This window comes from Anabrus simplex, chromosome 1, assembly GCF_040414725.1.
Source record: "Anabrus simplex isolate iqAnaSimp1 chromosome 1, ASM4041472v1, whole genome shotgun sequence".
NCBI lineage: Eukaryota > Metazoa > Arthropoda > Insecta > Orthoptera > Tettigoniidae > Anabrus > Anabrus simplex.
In genome coordinates, this window is record NC_090265.1 from 723,673,474 (window position 1) to 723,689,971 (window position 16,498).

The 16,498-nt window shown below is 41.3% G+C and overlaps 1 protein-coding gene across 1 annotated transcript; it reads left to right on the forward strand.

Annotated features, from left to right (window-relative positions):
- Positions 1 to 9,051: 9,051 nt before the first annotated feature.
- Positions 9,052 to 10,200, forward strand: Dop1R2 (dopamine receptor 2). The gene has a single exon (XM_067134996.2). It carries the CDS (start codon positions 9,052 to 9,054, stop codon positions 10,198 to 10,200), a length of 1,149 nt encoding a protein of 382 aa, XP_066991097.2.
- Positions 10,201 to 16,498: the final 6,298 nt, after the last annotated feature.

Here is a 16,498-nt window from a genome sequence, read left to right on the forward strand (position 1 = left end):
CCGCATAACCTCAGGTCTTGCACAAGGCTCTCCATTCTCTCCTTTGCTTTATACACTATACACCTACGATATTCCGCACCCAGCATCACCACTACGACTCCATCAATACGCTGATGACTTTGCCATACTAGCCTTCAGCCCTACATATACCACCGTTAACAATAGACTACAGAAATACTTGAACACTCTCGAAACCTGGCTAAACCAGTGACACATTTCCATTAATCCTACCAAAACCCAATTATTGTTTTCCGAAATAAATCCCGTCTCTGCCCTGCACGTCACAAAGTCCACATAACAATGTATAATATAGCCTTTATTCAAACCAACCGACTAACATATCCAGGAACTTCAAAATAATCTGCAATGCAACCATCACCGTGCAGATATCCATAGAAAAGCTATTAATTGTTTTCGAGCATTTCGATCCCTGATGGGTTTCACCTGGGGACTAAAACCCACCCACATAATTAACGTTTATAAGTTCATTCGACATTTAATAACCTACACCTCCCTGACATGGATCACTGCTCACCCAAATGAATACGTTAGACTCAATAGACTCAGCCGTCACGCTATACGTATAGCACACCATCTACGTCACCTAAAGCTCGGATTATATATAATATAAAAATGAGAAATATGTACATATGTAGCTAAAATTGAAAAAAAATATGTAGTTAAATATGCAAAAAATATGTAACCTAATATCTGAGCTTTGTTTGGTGTATTATTGTACCCATAAAAAGGAAATAAAACCGAAAAAAGTTAAAAGTGCAGATGTTATTCAACCTCTAATTTTCATTTGGAGGTGCAATTAATAACTAAATATTTTTCCAAATTTTCTGCGGTCATCGAATGACTTCTGTCTGTTAGGATGTTCTTATAGAAAAAGACCTTTCAAATTCACATGAAGTCACTGGCGCGTATTTCAAATTGCCGGAAAAGAAATATTGAATTATAGACTTGCTCAAGCAAGGAAGGTCCTTATTATGACAGGAGAAATGTGATGTCTAAAAAACAGATATAATGAATAGAAAAATGCTTCTGAAGACTTTTGTATGTGGTGTAGCCCTTTATGGAAGTGAAGTATGGACAATAACCGAAGAAGAAAGAAAGAGGAAAGGTGTTTTGACATGCGACATTAAACCGAGGACTGGCGAAAGGATCATAAAACAAGAGTCACTAAATCTGAGAGGAGAACAATGTGACAAAATTTATGCAAGGAAAGATTGATAGAGAAAGCTGGAGACACCCAAGACTTGCACCGTCAACATAGCTAAAGGGGCCCATAGACGTGCAATATTATTGCGCAATATCGGGGTTTGTGCAATATAATTGATAGTGTGTATTTAATATTGAAGGGTTGTGCAATATATTGTACGAAATCTAACAAGTTTGAAATATATTGCGCAAATCGCAAAATACTGTGCCGTGTGTTGGCAATATTGTGCAATATCGCGTCCTCCCGCCATTTGGTATCAACAAGTGGGGGAGAACGTATTTGATGGCAGACAAACAGGTGATGAAAAAGTTTATTTTGGAGTTTATCGAAGCCTTCCGGCTCTATGGTACATTAAGAGCAAAGATTATTGTAATCGCGTTAAAAAAAGGTGAACAGAACGAGGTGCTTATTGAGAAATATCGTGAAAAATACCCGAACGCCGACAAGCAAGAAGTTATTTTATAAAAATCAGTTCTCTGCGTACAAACTTCCGGAAGGAAGTGAAGCGACTTCGTGATACATAAAAGAGTGTTCACCAAACAAAATACCGGCATGGACTGACTATCTATTGCCAAGTATATTGTACGTCTATGGCCGCTTTTGCACAATATATTGCACAACCAGCAATATTATCTCTACACGATTCTATTTATTGCACAAATCCTAATGTTGTGCAATAATATTGTATGTCTGTGGGTAGCTAACAATATATTGTACAATCCATTTTGCGCAATAATATTGTACGTCTCCGGCCCCTTAAGGGATGCGATTCTTTGACAGAATACCTCACTTTAAATTATTAAATTAGTTTTGGATGTTAGAGTTGTACAGGCTTTTAAAACTATGTTCAAATTTTTCTTTCAGTGCCTTTTCCACTACTGAATGTTAGCTGCAATCACAGCGAAGTAAAATTAGTGAAGAAAAGAATTATGTTTTGTTCCAAATGCGCAATATCCTCCAACATATTAAAAATGTAATATTTTTCAGAATATTTATTATGCGTCGAAATATGTAAAAATATGTAACTTTAAACTCCTGGAATAATGGTTCTTTTAGTGTGATTCGCCGACATTTTAGTTTTTCTTGTAGTTACATACATGGGAACAGAATATGTAATTACATATAATCCGGGCTTTACTTATGACACACCTTCGGCCAACTTCATTCCTTACTATACCTTCCCAAAAATTACGTTATATCTACACAAATTACGTTTCTAATATTTGACAAGAAGCACCCTCCATAATAACCCTCCCACTCTCGCTTCTAGCCACCGCAAACGACAAACGTACACCTGAATAATCTCATCTCTTTCCTCTACCCATCACATAACTTCCACCTACACTCCATTACCACCGCTCCAAAGTTTCAACAATTACAACAATACAATAGTTCAAGATGCTCCTGGCCACGGTGACACATCATCTGATTACTCTACGGCCAACATAGGCACGGCAAGTGTTGTCACAAATAACAAGTGAAAGTGAAGTGAAGTGAAACCACCAGTAATACCTAAATAGTGAGTGATACAGTCAGTGCGAATGTTACTATCTTTGCCGAATAAGTGTTACAAATTTATTAACATGATGGTAATCAATATCATTATTATTTTCCTTCCTATTATTATTTACGTGAACGGATGAAAACCATAACGGTATAAATAGCATTTTGGTCATTCAGAGAAAAAGGCATTTAAACATCGTCATCACTCATATAATATTATTTATTTATTTATTTATTATAATAATTTCGTGTGGCTATTTCTAGCCGGGGGCAGCCCTTGTAAGGCAGACCCTCCGATGAGGGTGGGCGGCATCTGCCATGTGTAGGTAACTGCGTGTTATTGTGGTGGAGGATAGTGTTATGTGTGGTGTGTGAGTTGCAGGAATGTTGGGGACAGCGCAAACACCCAGCCCCCGAGCCATTGGAATTAACCAATGAAGGTTAAAATCCCCGACCCGGCCGGGAATCGAACCCGGGACCCTCTGAACCGAAGGCCAGTACGCTGACCATTCAGCCAACGAGTCGGACATTTATTTATTTATAATTTATTATAATTTATTTGTAGTTATACCACCCATTACTAGAGCGCAGAATATTACCGCTATCACTTGTATCTCTTTGCTGGTGAAAGGATACATCCTCCCGGAGTTACATCCTCATTTCTTAACTCATTTAAAAAAAAGTCACTTATACCGTTGTGGTTTTCATCCATTCGATTATATTACTATTATTAGTATTATTATTATTCCTACATAGTACAATATTACTATTATAAATATACAAATATCAACACTATATTATGATTATTATTATTATTATTATTATTATTATTATTATTATTATTATTATTATTATTATTATTATTATTATTATTATTATTATTATTATTATTATTATTCCAGTTAGAACACTGTATTCAATAGTAAATCATTCCCAAGACGAGACCAAAATATCAATGACCACATGTTTACTACTACCACATTATTGACAACACTGACTGACTTTCTAAGTGGACCACTACGACTAATGAATGACATTCCTAAGAAACATAATATGTTCAATAGTACTACCACAACCGTTTAAAATTACGCGAATAACATCAAGAAATGGACACAAAGATTCAAGCCAAACAAAAGGCATTCAAAGCAAAGAAAATAAATATGTAAATATATGTTAAGCAAAACAACCCAAAGAGCTATGGAACGGTTCATGCTAGGCTTGACGAAGAAAGACAGGAAGAGAGCAGATTACATCAGGTCAGTCACAAAGGTCAGTGACATTTTAGAAAGGGTGTTTACCCTAAAATGGCAGTGGGCAGGCCATGTTGCTCGGAGAACTGATGGTAGGTGGACAAAGCTTGTGCTTGAGTAGTGTCCGAAAGATCATCTCAGACCAAGGGGAAGACCACCGGACAGATGGGATAAAGACATCCGGAAGATTACTGGGATCAATTGGCAGAACATCGCTCAAGACCGTCCCAGATGGAGAGACCTAATGAAAACCTACCTTGCTTTGGACTTAAAGAGGCCACATCGTAAAAACGATTGAATATGGCTGATAGTGATAGTGATAGTGATGTAAAATTATGTTGATTATATAAATACTATATTATTGTTAGTGAAATACCTGACAAAATTGTGTTAAATACTACTAATGCTTACCTTAACATACACAAACCCATAGCAAGAAATGGATTCAAAGACTTAAGCCAAACAAGAGGCATACCAAAGGAGTAACAAAATAAATATATATAATGTATATAACTCAATGTAAATTATGTAAATACCATGTACAAAACAAAGATTTCAATAAACGGGAGATAGCAGGGGAAAACATTGGTGGGGGGGGGGATTGCAGTGCGGGTCCTCTCCTTGGGTTGCCCCTTGGGGGTCCGGCGACCTCTAAGCCAGAAAAAAAAAACAATAAACAATGTATGTACAAAACATACAAACTCACCCAACTCTCAAGTCAATCAAAAACTAAAAATCAAAGGCCTAAGAGCTACTAGTTTAGCTGACGGGCCCGCCTGTCAAAAGGACAGGAATGAAATAACTTCATTCGTTCGTTCGTTCCCGGAACTTGGTCTTGGAGTCGTCGTTAGGGACTAGAAAGATTTGTTGTGATTGTAATGCCTGAGGATTGTATAGAGGACCACTGAGTCATGAAGGTAAGACTCTAAAGTCAACTTGAGTGTTTTAAAAGGGGATGATGGGAGGACATAACTTCTCTTAGCAAGTGAACTCATAGGCGGTGCTTCATTTTATGGAATGTAAGGTGGTGCGTGTGTGTACCCTTGAAACCCCTTCTGCAATTTGATTTTTCAGTGACTAGTTTTCAAAATTGGTTGTCACCTTTTAGAAGTTAATTATCCTACTCGCTCTGTAGTATGGATTAGCCAGTGCTTCACAGGCGTTTTGCCGCTTAGGTTTTAACCGGCCTTATCTCTAATAGGATAGCCTAGTTGTACCGGCATCCTAGCCTTTTCTGATTTACGGCGTATTAAACTAACCCTTTCTATTTTCTGTTCTTATGGCCGTTTCACATGGGTTTGCGCCCCTGTAGTATAGGATCTGTGAGCCGTGAAAGAATAACCTGGTAAGGGCCAGTGTGGTTTATTGTAAAGTGCCAGTGCATTCTGCAACCCTTTCGGTTCTTTTCGAAGTCTCGAAGTTTGGCCGTGCGGAAACAGAAGCTCTGTGGTTTCCTTTCCTTTTTGCCACTTACCTCCTTTGTGAATTTAAGAACCTTCTAAGGTGTATCTATTATGTAAACTTCAATGGCCTTCGCGTTTGATTTGTATATTTTATATTGTCCAGAACTATCTGGTACTATATCTATTAGTTAAATATCAGAGACGTGTCTCCCCGTATTAATTAGAAGCCTAAAATGCTTCATCCTGTTAACTGTTATTAAACAGAAGCCTAAAAGCTTGATCTTGTTAATTGGGCTTGGTCCCTGCTCAGTTTTGAACACTAATAGTTCAAAGCTATTACTTATTATATTTTATTATATATTATTATCTCAATATTTTCATATTTATATTTGTGAAGGTAAAAAAACCAAAGAAAAACTTGAAATAAATTTAACGTGAAACCTTTATTACTTGTGGTTTCTGTGTCCAGATCCTGGCCCGCACCCTTTTCTCCCTGCTACACGGTAATACCCGGAATAATAATAATAATAATAATAATAATAATAATAATAATAATAATAATAATAATAATAATCTTGTTCTTGCCGGGCTGAGTGGCTTAGACGGTTGAGGCGCTGGCCTTCTGACTCCATCTTCGCAGGTTCGATCCTGGCTCAGTCCGGTGGTATTTGAAGGTGCTCAAATACGTCAGCCTAGTGTCGGTAGATTTACTGGCACGTAAAAGAACTCCTGCGGGACAAAATTCCGGCACCTCGGCGTCTCGGAAAACCGAAAAAAGTAGTTAGTGGGACAAATTCTCATGTGAGATGTGAATCAGCACGAAAAAAGTGCATACGAAAAGTAAGTACTAAGAAAAAGTAATAAATGTATGGCCTTAGCGGTAGAATAACACGCATGGTATCCCCTGCCTGTCATAAGAGGCGACTAAAAGGGGCCCAGGTGCTCTTAACTTGTGAGCGTGGATTGGCGACCATGGGAGCATGAGCTGAGTCCTGGCATTGCTTTCACTTTCTTGTGCCAGGCTCTTAACTTTCATCTATCCTGTCCGACCTCCCTTGGTCAACCCTTGTTCTTTTCCGGCCCCGACTGTATTAGAGCACTCGAGGCCTAGGGAGTCTTTCAGTTTCACGTCTTTCCTGGCCCTTGTCTCCCTTTGGCGGATACCTTCATTTTCCGAAGTGTCGGATCCCTTACGCTTTTGTCCCTGTTTAGTGTTAATAGAGGATGGTTGGCCAGTTGTACTTCCTCTTGAAACAATAATCACCACCACCACCACCACCACTTGCTCGACAATTTGGACGTTCCATTTTACTCATGGCCCACTAGATGGCGGTATAAACTGATCTCTCTTGGGCTTCTAAGGCTTAGTTTTAATGAATTTTGTCGGGTAAACACCAAATGTGTTACCAGAGATCTTTTACATGTCGACATCTTACGACATGGTCTGCCGAATGGACTTTTCTCGGCCTTAAAAAAATCCAACTACCTCTGCGAGGTTTGAACCCGCTATCTTGGGATCCGGAGTTCGACACTCTACCATTAAAATTTAAAACTGTTTTTCTCAAAATGAATATTTTCGAAACTTAAAATTCATTACACTATATTTTCTACATTTTAAATTTGGAAACCAAATGAAAACCACTTCGTTCAGAATTTTCTTCTCTCTAAGATGTTACTGGTAAACCATTTTAGTCCAGGTGGAAGATACGGTCCTTGTTCCTATGGACTGTCAAAAATATTTCCTTCCCTTACGATAGAACAAACCAGCTTGGTTTTTGAAAGCCAGCGCTCTTCAGTGTGAGCTAATCAGGGACGCGTGACTCAAAGACACCTCGTTTTAGCTCTGATTTCTTAGTCTCCTGTCCTTAAGAGTGGTTATCACATGTTATGGAACGAAAGTTTGGTGGTGTGCGCTGGCGCGGCGGGCAGGTGGTTGGTGGCTGAAGTGTCCCGGCGCTGAGAGGCGGTCGCCTCGCCAGTCGGTCCGCTCCAGGCTGGACGACGCGTCGCGCCTGCCTGCTAGTCGTGGTGCGTGTAGCGTACAATAGCGCGCTACCAAGGCCAGGTCTCGTAACAACACCTGCCAGTTCTCAGCTGACACACTGACAGTCCACCAGCTCCAGTCATAGTTCATTAATGACACACGGTCATCTCACATTGTGGTACCAGAAACAGAATTTCAAATGAAGGCATTTTTAAGTTATCTTCTATTTCCCCTATGTCGGAAGTTTTTCTTACTGTTGTTATGATTTCACCGCAGCAGACTAAGTACGAGCATGGTGTTAGCTTTGACAAGAGTTCATCCTCAGGCAGCCACCGTTTTAAAGTGACCGATGTGCAACTTATCAACGTTAAACTGAACAAATGTACGAAGACAGTGAGGTCTGTTTTGTTAAATATTCAGCAGCATATTATAGACTTTTCACATCAATAATTTTACGTGTACTTACAAGATGTTGGAATATATTACCAGAAAGTGAACTGCATGATGTTTTCGAATTTTTAGAACATTTGTTTCCTATGTGAGCCTATCAACAAATTAACTCAAGTTTCTGCTATCGTTTGGACGTTGTGTAGAAATATGTATTCGTGGGATTGTTGAGAAGTGAGTGCGTGAAATTGACGTGTCTTGTCTGAAACTTGTTTATCTTTTACCCATCAGAAGCGTATGTTTGAAATTAACACTTAGTGACGGAAGACGCAGTGTCAGAATATCGTTATTTGAAAATTCTTGTCGAAATGTGCTAACATTCAAAGTTTTGAAGTTAACTACGAGATTTTTAGAACGTTTGTTTCCTGTGTGAGCCTATCAAAAAATTAACTAAAGTTTCTGACATCGTTTATACGCTATGTAGAAATGTGTATTCGTAAGATTCACAGGGAGATTAACAGAGATACTTGGGATTAATGAGATACCAATAGGTTTTTCATCAAAAATAACATAATTATTGCTTAAACTCGTGAATTATCTACGGATTAATGAACATAACGCAGCAGATTGTTTGGTGTGATTAACATTTTATGATCCAAATTTTAATAATATATGTTAAATAAAATGATTTTAGATCCTAAATCGTGAAGCTTTTCTACCAAATTTTTAAAATAAAATATCTCTTTGATAAACGTGAATTAATATTTTTTGTTTGCGCCGTGGAATACAAACTTCCTAAATGTTGTTCAATGTAAGCTTGGTTTTAATGGAATAACATTTATTCAACCCGTAGATAATATATAATGAAAGTGAATAAATTCTAGTTTGAAACGAAAGTGGGAATTTCGGAAATAGATGGAACAGTGAAGTGCATTAGTATTCATTTTGAGTAATTTTCAATCTTAACTCCTCACACTGTTCGAAACCTGGTTCAGTAGATAATAACACAATAGTTGTAGCGATTTTTAGTAATATCTTAACTGGCTCTTTCATAGAAAATCTCATTGACTTTGAAACTATCCAATAGCCTTCACTTACTTGACTTCATACATTTTAAAATTGTTCGTACAGTTCTTTGCAACTGGTACACAAAGAAGTCTTAAAACATTCCATTCAATAATTTCATAATTAACGGGAATATGAATGTTTAATAAGAATTGCTAAAACTTCTTTTTAAAAATTCGGAGCTTTATTGAAACTTTTTCAATTTGTGTGTAATAGATGGAATAAAATGTCGCGATGAACGTCAGCGAGTGGCTGGACGCCAATTGGACGCATAACGCGACGCCGTCGGACGCGGACGCTAACGATACTGATGAAGCCCGTTGGCGTCGCTGGTCATCATTGGCACAAGACAAAGCTCCCTTAGCAGTGTTGCTGCTGCTCTTCTCTGTTGCGACCGTCTTCGGCAACATGCTGGTGATTCTCGCCGTTGCTAGGGAACGCTACTTGCATACAGCAACTAACTACTTTGTCACCTCCCTGGCAGTGGCAGACTGTCTTGTGGGTTTAGTGGTAATGCCTTTCAGTGCTATTTACGAAGTGATGGAACATACTTGGTTTTTTGGTGCGGACTGGTGCGATGTGTGGCGTTCCCTGGATGTTCTATTCAGCACAGCATCTATTTTGAACTTGTGTGTGATCTCTCTTGACCGGTACTGGGCTATAACAGATCCTTTTAGTTATCCTTCTCGTATGACGACGAAACGAGCTGCTGCTTTGATCGCTGCCGTGTGGGTGTGTTCAGGAGCTATTTCCTTCCCCGCCATCGCTTGGTGGAGAGCAGTCAGGGACCAAGAAGTTCCCGCCTACAAGTGTCCCTTCACGGAGAACCTTGGCTACCTCATTTTTTCTTCTACCATCTCGTTCTATCTCCCTCTGTTCGTTATGGTGTTTACTTACTATCGTATTTATCGTGCCGCTGTCGTACAAACGCGTTCTCTAAAGCTGGGCTCCAAGCAAGTGATGGTAGCGTCTGGGGAATTAGGACTCACCCTCCGCATCCACCGCGGAGGAGGTTCACACGAGTTACCAGAGGCTTCAGAGGCGGACCTGGACGATCTAGGACATGACAACAACGGTTTAACAAGGCATGCCTCCACGCGAATGGGAGCGGGTAAACATTTGAACAGTAAAAACTTCTCGTTGAGCCGAAAGTTAGCCAAATTCGCGAAGGAGAAGAAAGCAGCAAAGACGCTTGGGATTGTGATGGGTGTTTTCATCGTGTGTTGGTTACCATTCTTCGTCGTCAACTTGTTGTCCGGCTTCTGCCTGCGCTGTATTTGGAGGGAGGAGCTGGTGTCTGCTGTGGTCACGTGGCTCGGCTGGATCAACAGCAGCATGAATCCTGTCATCTACGCGTGCTGGAGCCGCGATTTTCGCAGGTGAGTACGCAGTATCGTTTATCTGTACGTTTCTTTTGTATGCTTCAAGGCTTTGTTTATGACATGTGTACAGCGATAAACAAAACTTCATTTGGCGTGTTGAGAGAAACAGTTCCGCCACCACTGCGAGAGCCTATGGGTTAAAATAAAACAAAACCTTTATTTTCAGCACCTTAGATGCATACAGAATTGTGTCTGTCACAAAGTCTTGTACTCATTTGTCAACTATTTACGTTATGCGTCAAAACAAGCTACACTGAAATTTTATTTAATTATTTGGTGCACCACCACATGCTTCACATTGTTCATAACATTCCCGAAGATTATTCAACTATTGATTAACAAAGCACACAAAAAATGACGTTATTTTCTCACTTAATTCGGAAATATTTGTAGATGGGTCAACTGTCTTGAAGAGCGATCCTTTCAACATCCCCGATAAGTAGGCATCTGGGTCGTGAGAACCGGGGGACCGGAAGGGTTTGGGAATGGAGTTGGACGAGAAATCAGGCTACCTCTAAAGCAGGGCCTCTCAAACGCCCAAAATATCGCTCGTGCAAATCGAGACGCAAGAGTTCCGTGCACTGTGCATCGGTTCTACTCGGCTCACATCGGACCAACGCTTCGTCTCTGGGCTACTCGGCTAAGCTCGGCTCAACGCGACTCGGATTTGGAGTGCTACGGAGCAAGTGAGGAAGAGGGAGACAGGGGGAGCGAGCGAGACAGGCGTGTGGAAAGAGAGAGGCAGCGCTATTGCTCCAAATCGAGGAGTGGGGGGGGGTCTGCATTTTGGACAACCAAGCGAAGTCGTCTTTTGCACCGTGCACAGTGCTTGCACCAGGCGCATGCAACCTGAGAGGCCCTGCTCTAAAGTCTCGTTGCAGAAGGGTAAATGACTGACCCCCGCGGTGGGGGATTGTAGCTCTGTCTTGGTGCCTGTTGGAGAAGTCATCCGTTCACACTATTGAAAGTATGTCCAATCCTTCTCCTGCTTCTCCAAGGGGTCGAGTATGCAGCCAGATGAATCTTCATAGCGATTTTTACGACCGGATGCCCTTCCTGACGTCTACCTCATCAGAGGAGTTAATGAGATAAAATGGATGACCTGATATATGCTAGTAGGAAGGGAGAGAGTGAAACCAGGACGTGCCGGCACATAGCCTACACCTGTCGAGTAGCACCAAAGGGGTCTGCTCAAGGCTTAACGTCCCCATCTGACGGACGAATCACCAGGAACAGCGTCATCTGCTCTCCCTCCATATGAACACTACGGAGAGGTTTAGAATTGAATCCAGGCTTTCTGCACGCAATCTAGTGATCAGAAATTGTATACCACCACATCCCCTATCCTGCCGGCCAACATTCCGATGGAGACATTATTTCGAACAACGGGATTCGAACTGGCTAACCACGGTGTCGGACGGACCGTATAGACTTTAACGCCTTAAGGATCACGGATACCAGGTGAACTTAATAATAATAATAATAATAATAATAATAATAATAATAATAATAATAATAATAATAATAATAATAATAATAATAACAGTGCTTGAGGTACCATTTTTTTGGATATATAAAGGGCCCCATAGACGCTGTATCATCTTAGGCTTGGCTCAGAAGTAAATCTGTCGGTGGCTGATATTTCTCTGTGTAAGTCGCCGAGCAAGTTGGAGTCTTCAGTGTTAGCGTTAGTCTTAACCAACTGCTCTAACTGAGCACTTCGCTCGTAGGACATAATGTTGGACTTGAGAACCATACCTCGAGCGTTTATAATCGATTGAATTATTCCAACTCTATCTCTGTGGTGTAGTGGTTAGTGTGATTACCTACCACCCCCGGAGGCCCCGGTTCGATTCCCGGCTTTGCTACGAAATTTGAAAAGTGGTACGAGGGCTGGAACGGTGTGCACTCAGCCTCGGGAGGTCAACTGAGTAGAGGTGGGTTCGATTCCCACTTCAGCCATCCTGGAAGTGGTTTTGCGTGGTTTCCCACTTTTCCTCCAGGCAAATGCCAGGACGATACCTAACTTAAGGCTACGGCCACTTCCTTTCCTCTTCCTTGCCTATCCTTTCCAATCTTCCCAAGGCCCCTGTTCAGCATAGCAGGTGAGGCCGCCTGGGTGAGGTACTGGTCATTCTCCCCAGTTGTATCCCCAGACCCAATGTCTCACGCTCCAGGACACTGCCCTTGAGGTGGTAGAGGTGGGCTCCCTCGCTGAGTCCGAGGGAAAAACCAACCCTGGAGGGTAAACGGATTAAGAAAGAAAGAAAGAAAGAAAGAAAAGAAAGAAAGAAAGAAAGAGAGAAAGAAAGAAAGAAAGAAAGAAAGAAAGAAAGAAAGAATTCATCCTGTGCCTGTGCAAGATAAAAAATAAAGAGTACCGGTAGTCTATAGGGATAAAAACAAAACAAAAATGTTGCTTATGAACAGTGTACGCGTGAAGTTGTCGGAAATCGATCCCGAAGCTACAAAAGAAGCAGTGATAAAAACATATTTCATTACTCTTACATTACTGCAGTTTTATATTTTAAACGAGCCTGAAGTCCTACTCCATGGTTAAATGGATAGCGTGCTGACCTTTAGTCCAGAGGGTCCCGGGTTCGATTCTCGGTAGGATCAGGGATTTTAACTTTTATTCTTTAATTTCTATGGCTCGGGGGCTGGCTGTTTGTGGTGTACTCAGCGTTATATTTTATCTGAAGTAGAGCCCCATCGCCACAGACGCGCAGGTTGCCTATAAGACGTCAACTCGAAAGACCTGCACAAGGCCTCTCCGGAGGCCACACACCATTATAACTATTATTATTAACGCACATAACTTATAAATAAATTCTACTTTAGGGGGTTTTCAACTTGTAAGTAAATAAAATGGCGTATGGCTTTTGGTGCCGGGAGTGTCCGACGACAAGTTCGGTTCGCCAGATACAGGTCTTTTCGATTTGACGTCCGTAGGCGACCTGCGCGTAGTGATTAGGATGAAATGATGATACATACACCCAGTCCCCGTGCCAGCGAAATTAACCAATCATGGTTAAAATTCCCGACCCTGCCGGGAATCGAACCCGGGACCCCTATGACCAAAAGGCTAGCACGATAACCATTTAGCCATGGAGCCGGACAACTTGTTAGTATTTGAGGGTCTCTTTGCGAACCTTGGGCAAAGTCGCGGGCCACATTTTTCGTAAAATTCTGCAACTAGAAGAGAAGTACCATTATGAAACTATATGCACAGTTCACTTAAAACAAAGTTCTAATCCTTTTAATTGCTGAAAACACTGTTTTATAATTGCATGAAAGTGAAATTAAAAATAGACAAAAACGATTCTATCTAGCCAGAACAATAGAATTTTGAAGAAGAGCGCTCAACAATATCAGTATATATGAAATAATATTTGACAAATGGCAGAAAGGGGAGAGGAATCTTAAAGACAAACTACAATAAAATTAATCACGTCAAGAAAACGAAACTTCAAAAAGTAAAATTTAGAGGTAGCACTGACAATCAGTAACTACTGATCTGCATTTAGGGCAGTCACCCAGGTGGCAGATTCCCTACCTGCTGTTTTCCTAGCCTTTCCTTAAATGATTGCAAAGTAATTGGAAATTTATTGAACATCTCCCTTGGTAACTTATTCCAGTCTCTAACTCCCCTTCCTATAAATTAATATTAGCCCCAATTTGTCCTCTTGAATTCCAGCTTTACCTTCATATTTTGATCTTTCCTACTTTGAAAGACACCATTCAAACTTATTCGTCTACTAATGTCATTCCACGCCATTTCTCCACTGACAGTTTGGAACATATCACTTGGTCGAGCAGTTCGTCCCCTTTCTCCCAAGTCTTCCCAGCCCTAGCTTTGCAACATTTTTGTAACGCTACTCTTTTGTCCAAAATCACCCAGAACAAATCGACCCGCCTTTCTTTGTTTTCTTTTTCCAGTTCTTGAATCATTTAATCCAGGTGAGGGTCCCACACACTGAAACCTGGTCATTCAGCTACATCTGTGAATGAACGAATGTCCACCTCCAGCTCTCTTGTTGTTCATGTGATAAGGTGGAGTGAGGAAGAGCCAGCGTCGCGGTGCAGGGGTAGCTTGCCTGCCTATTACCCTGTGGTGCCCCCAGGATCGATTCCCGGCCAGGTCATTTACCTGGAAATGATGGGTGGTTCGCCCGTGTGGTGTAGTGGTTAGTATTATTAGCTGCCATGCCCGGAGGCCCGGGTTAGATTCCTGGCTCTGGCACGAAGTTTGGAAAGTAATACGAGGGCTGGTACGTTGTCCACTCAGCCTCGGGAGGTCGACTGAGTAGAGGGGATTCGATTTTACCCCCCTCAGCCATCCTCGAAGTAGTTTTCCATGGTTTCCCACTTCTCCTCTAGACAGATCCTGGGATGGTACCTAACTTAAGACCACGGCTGCTTCCTTCCCCCTTCCTTGTCTATCCCTTCCGAGTTTCCCATCCCTCACAAGGCCCCTGTTCACCATAGCTGGATAGGCCACCTGGGCGAGGTATTGGTCCTCCTCCCAAGTTTTATCCCCCGACCAAAAGTCTTACGCTCCAGAACACTGCCCTTGAGGCTAGAATAGCTAAAGTCTAGTTCGAGGTCCAATCAGCCTATGTGATTACAATTGAGGAGCTATCTGACTCTGAGATAGCGGGTCCGGTTTAGAAACACAAGAATGTCGACATCTCGTAATCAGACTGAGCAGCGATCGCTAGGTAGGCCATGGCCCTGCGGTTTGGTTTGGGTTTGGAGCAAGGACGAATCTGCAAGTCGACTTCTGTGCTTATTTCTAACGAATTTCATAGAAGGAAGAAAATGACATATGCGATTATATGGGTATTTACGCTGGATAGCAGTTCATAAGAAATGTGATCCATTTACTTGTCTGGTCGAAATCCAAACATTTTCCTTGTGGAGAAAACGTTGATATTCAGTTGCAAGAGCCTAAAATACCAGAAATGTACTTCCCTGAATATTTCTTCGGAAGTGCAGACCTGTGTACCAGCCAGTGGTTTCCGTGGTTTCCCTCTTCTCCTCTAGACAGATCCTGGGATGGTACCTAACTTAAGGCCACGGCCGCTTCCTTCCCCCTTCCTTGTCTATCCCTTCCGATTTTCCCATCCATCACAAGGCCCCTGTTCATCACAATTGGATAGGCCACTTTGGCAAGGTACTGGTCCTCCTCCCCAGTTTTATCCCCTGACCAAAAGTCACACGCTCCAACAATGGAAACACCAATGGAAATGAAAGTATTTTTTGGTATTCTCCGTATGCTTGATTGCATAAAATTTCCATGGGTGAGGCTGACACGGAGTTCAAGATTTGGAGAGGATCCCATAGCTATTTTTATAATGGTTAACACCTAACACTGACATCTGCGAGGGCTTATTTTCCCTCAGATATTGGATGAAGATAAATAAATAGTATATATTCTATTTAAATAAAGTGAATACACAAGAACAGGAAATAATGTATTGGATTTACAAGTTGCTTTACGTCGCACTGACACAGATAGGTCTTATGGGGACGATGGGATGGGAAAGGTCTAGGAGTAGGAAGAAAGTGGCTGTGGGCGTAGTTAAGGTACAGCCTGGTGTGAAAATGGGAAACCACTGAAAACCATCTTCAACCATCTTCAGGACTGCCGACAGTGGGATCCGAACCCACTATCTCCCGGATGCAAGTTCACAGCCGCGTGCCCCTGACCGCACGGCCAACTCGCCCGGTAGCTTTCACATTAGCGTGAGTGGTCTGCATTTTCGAATCGATGCTTTCAGTTTTGTCCGCATTACATCTAATGTACTTGATTGTCATGTGGCTGATAACATAAGCATAAACTGACGTGGTACTTGTAGCGCTTTTATCTTTCTATTTTCTGGAATAATCTCAACAGTAATCGTTTATATTTCTTAGCCATTTTAGCTGTTCAGGTCAAACAGGGGCAACGCAGTGCAAAAAATAACACTTTAGGCTCCGTGCGTATAACAATATACTGCTGCGGTGGATATTACGAGAACTACTCGGAGGACAGTTCATTAACAGCTGACCGTAAAAAGCTGAAGTGCATGTGATGTTTGCATGCATTTATTAAATAATGTTATAGTGTTGTTATATTTAAAATGTCATAACGTTCCGGAAGAACTATGTGCTTTATTGTTGGCTGCAGTAATATACACGGGTACAGAGGTATCCTTCATGATCTCACGTAATTACTGTAGCAGTAAATCACAAGAAGTAATTCGGTATGTAAATATTTTAATTAATATCAAATAACTCTCTAGAAAACTTCTTTC

What these genes read in the sequence shown, in the direction of transcription:
- Dop1R2 (XM_067134996.2), top strand. Translation starts at nt 9,052, where the DNA reads ATGAACGTCAGCGAGTGGCTGGACGCCAATTGGACGCATAACGCGACG.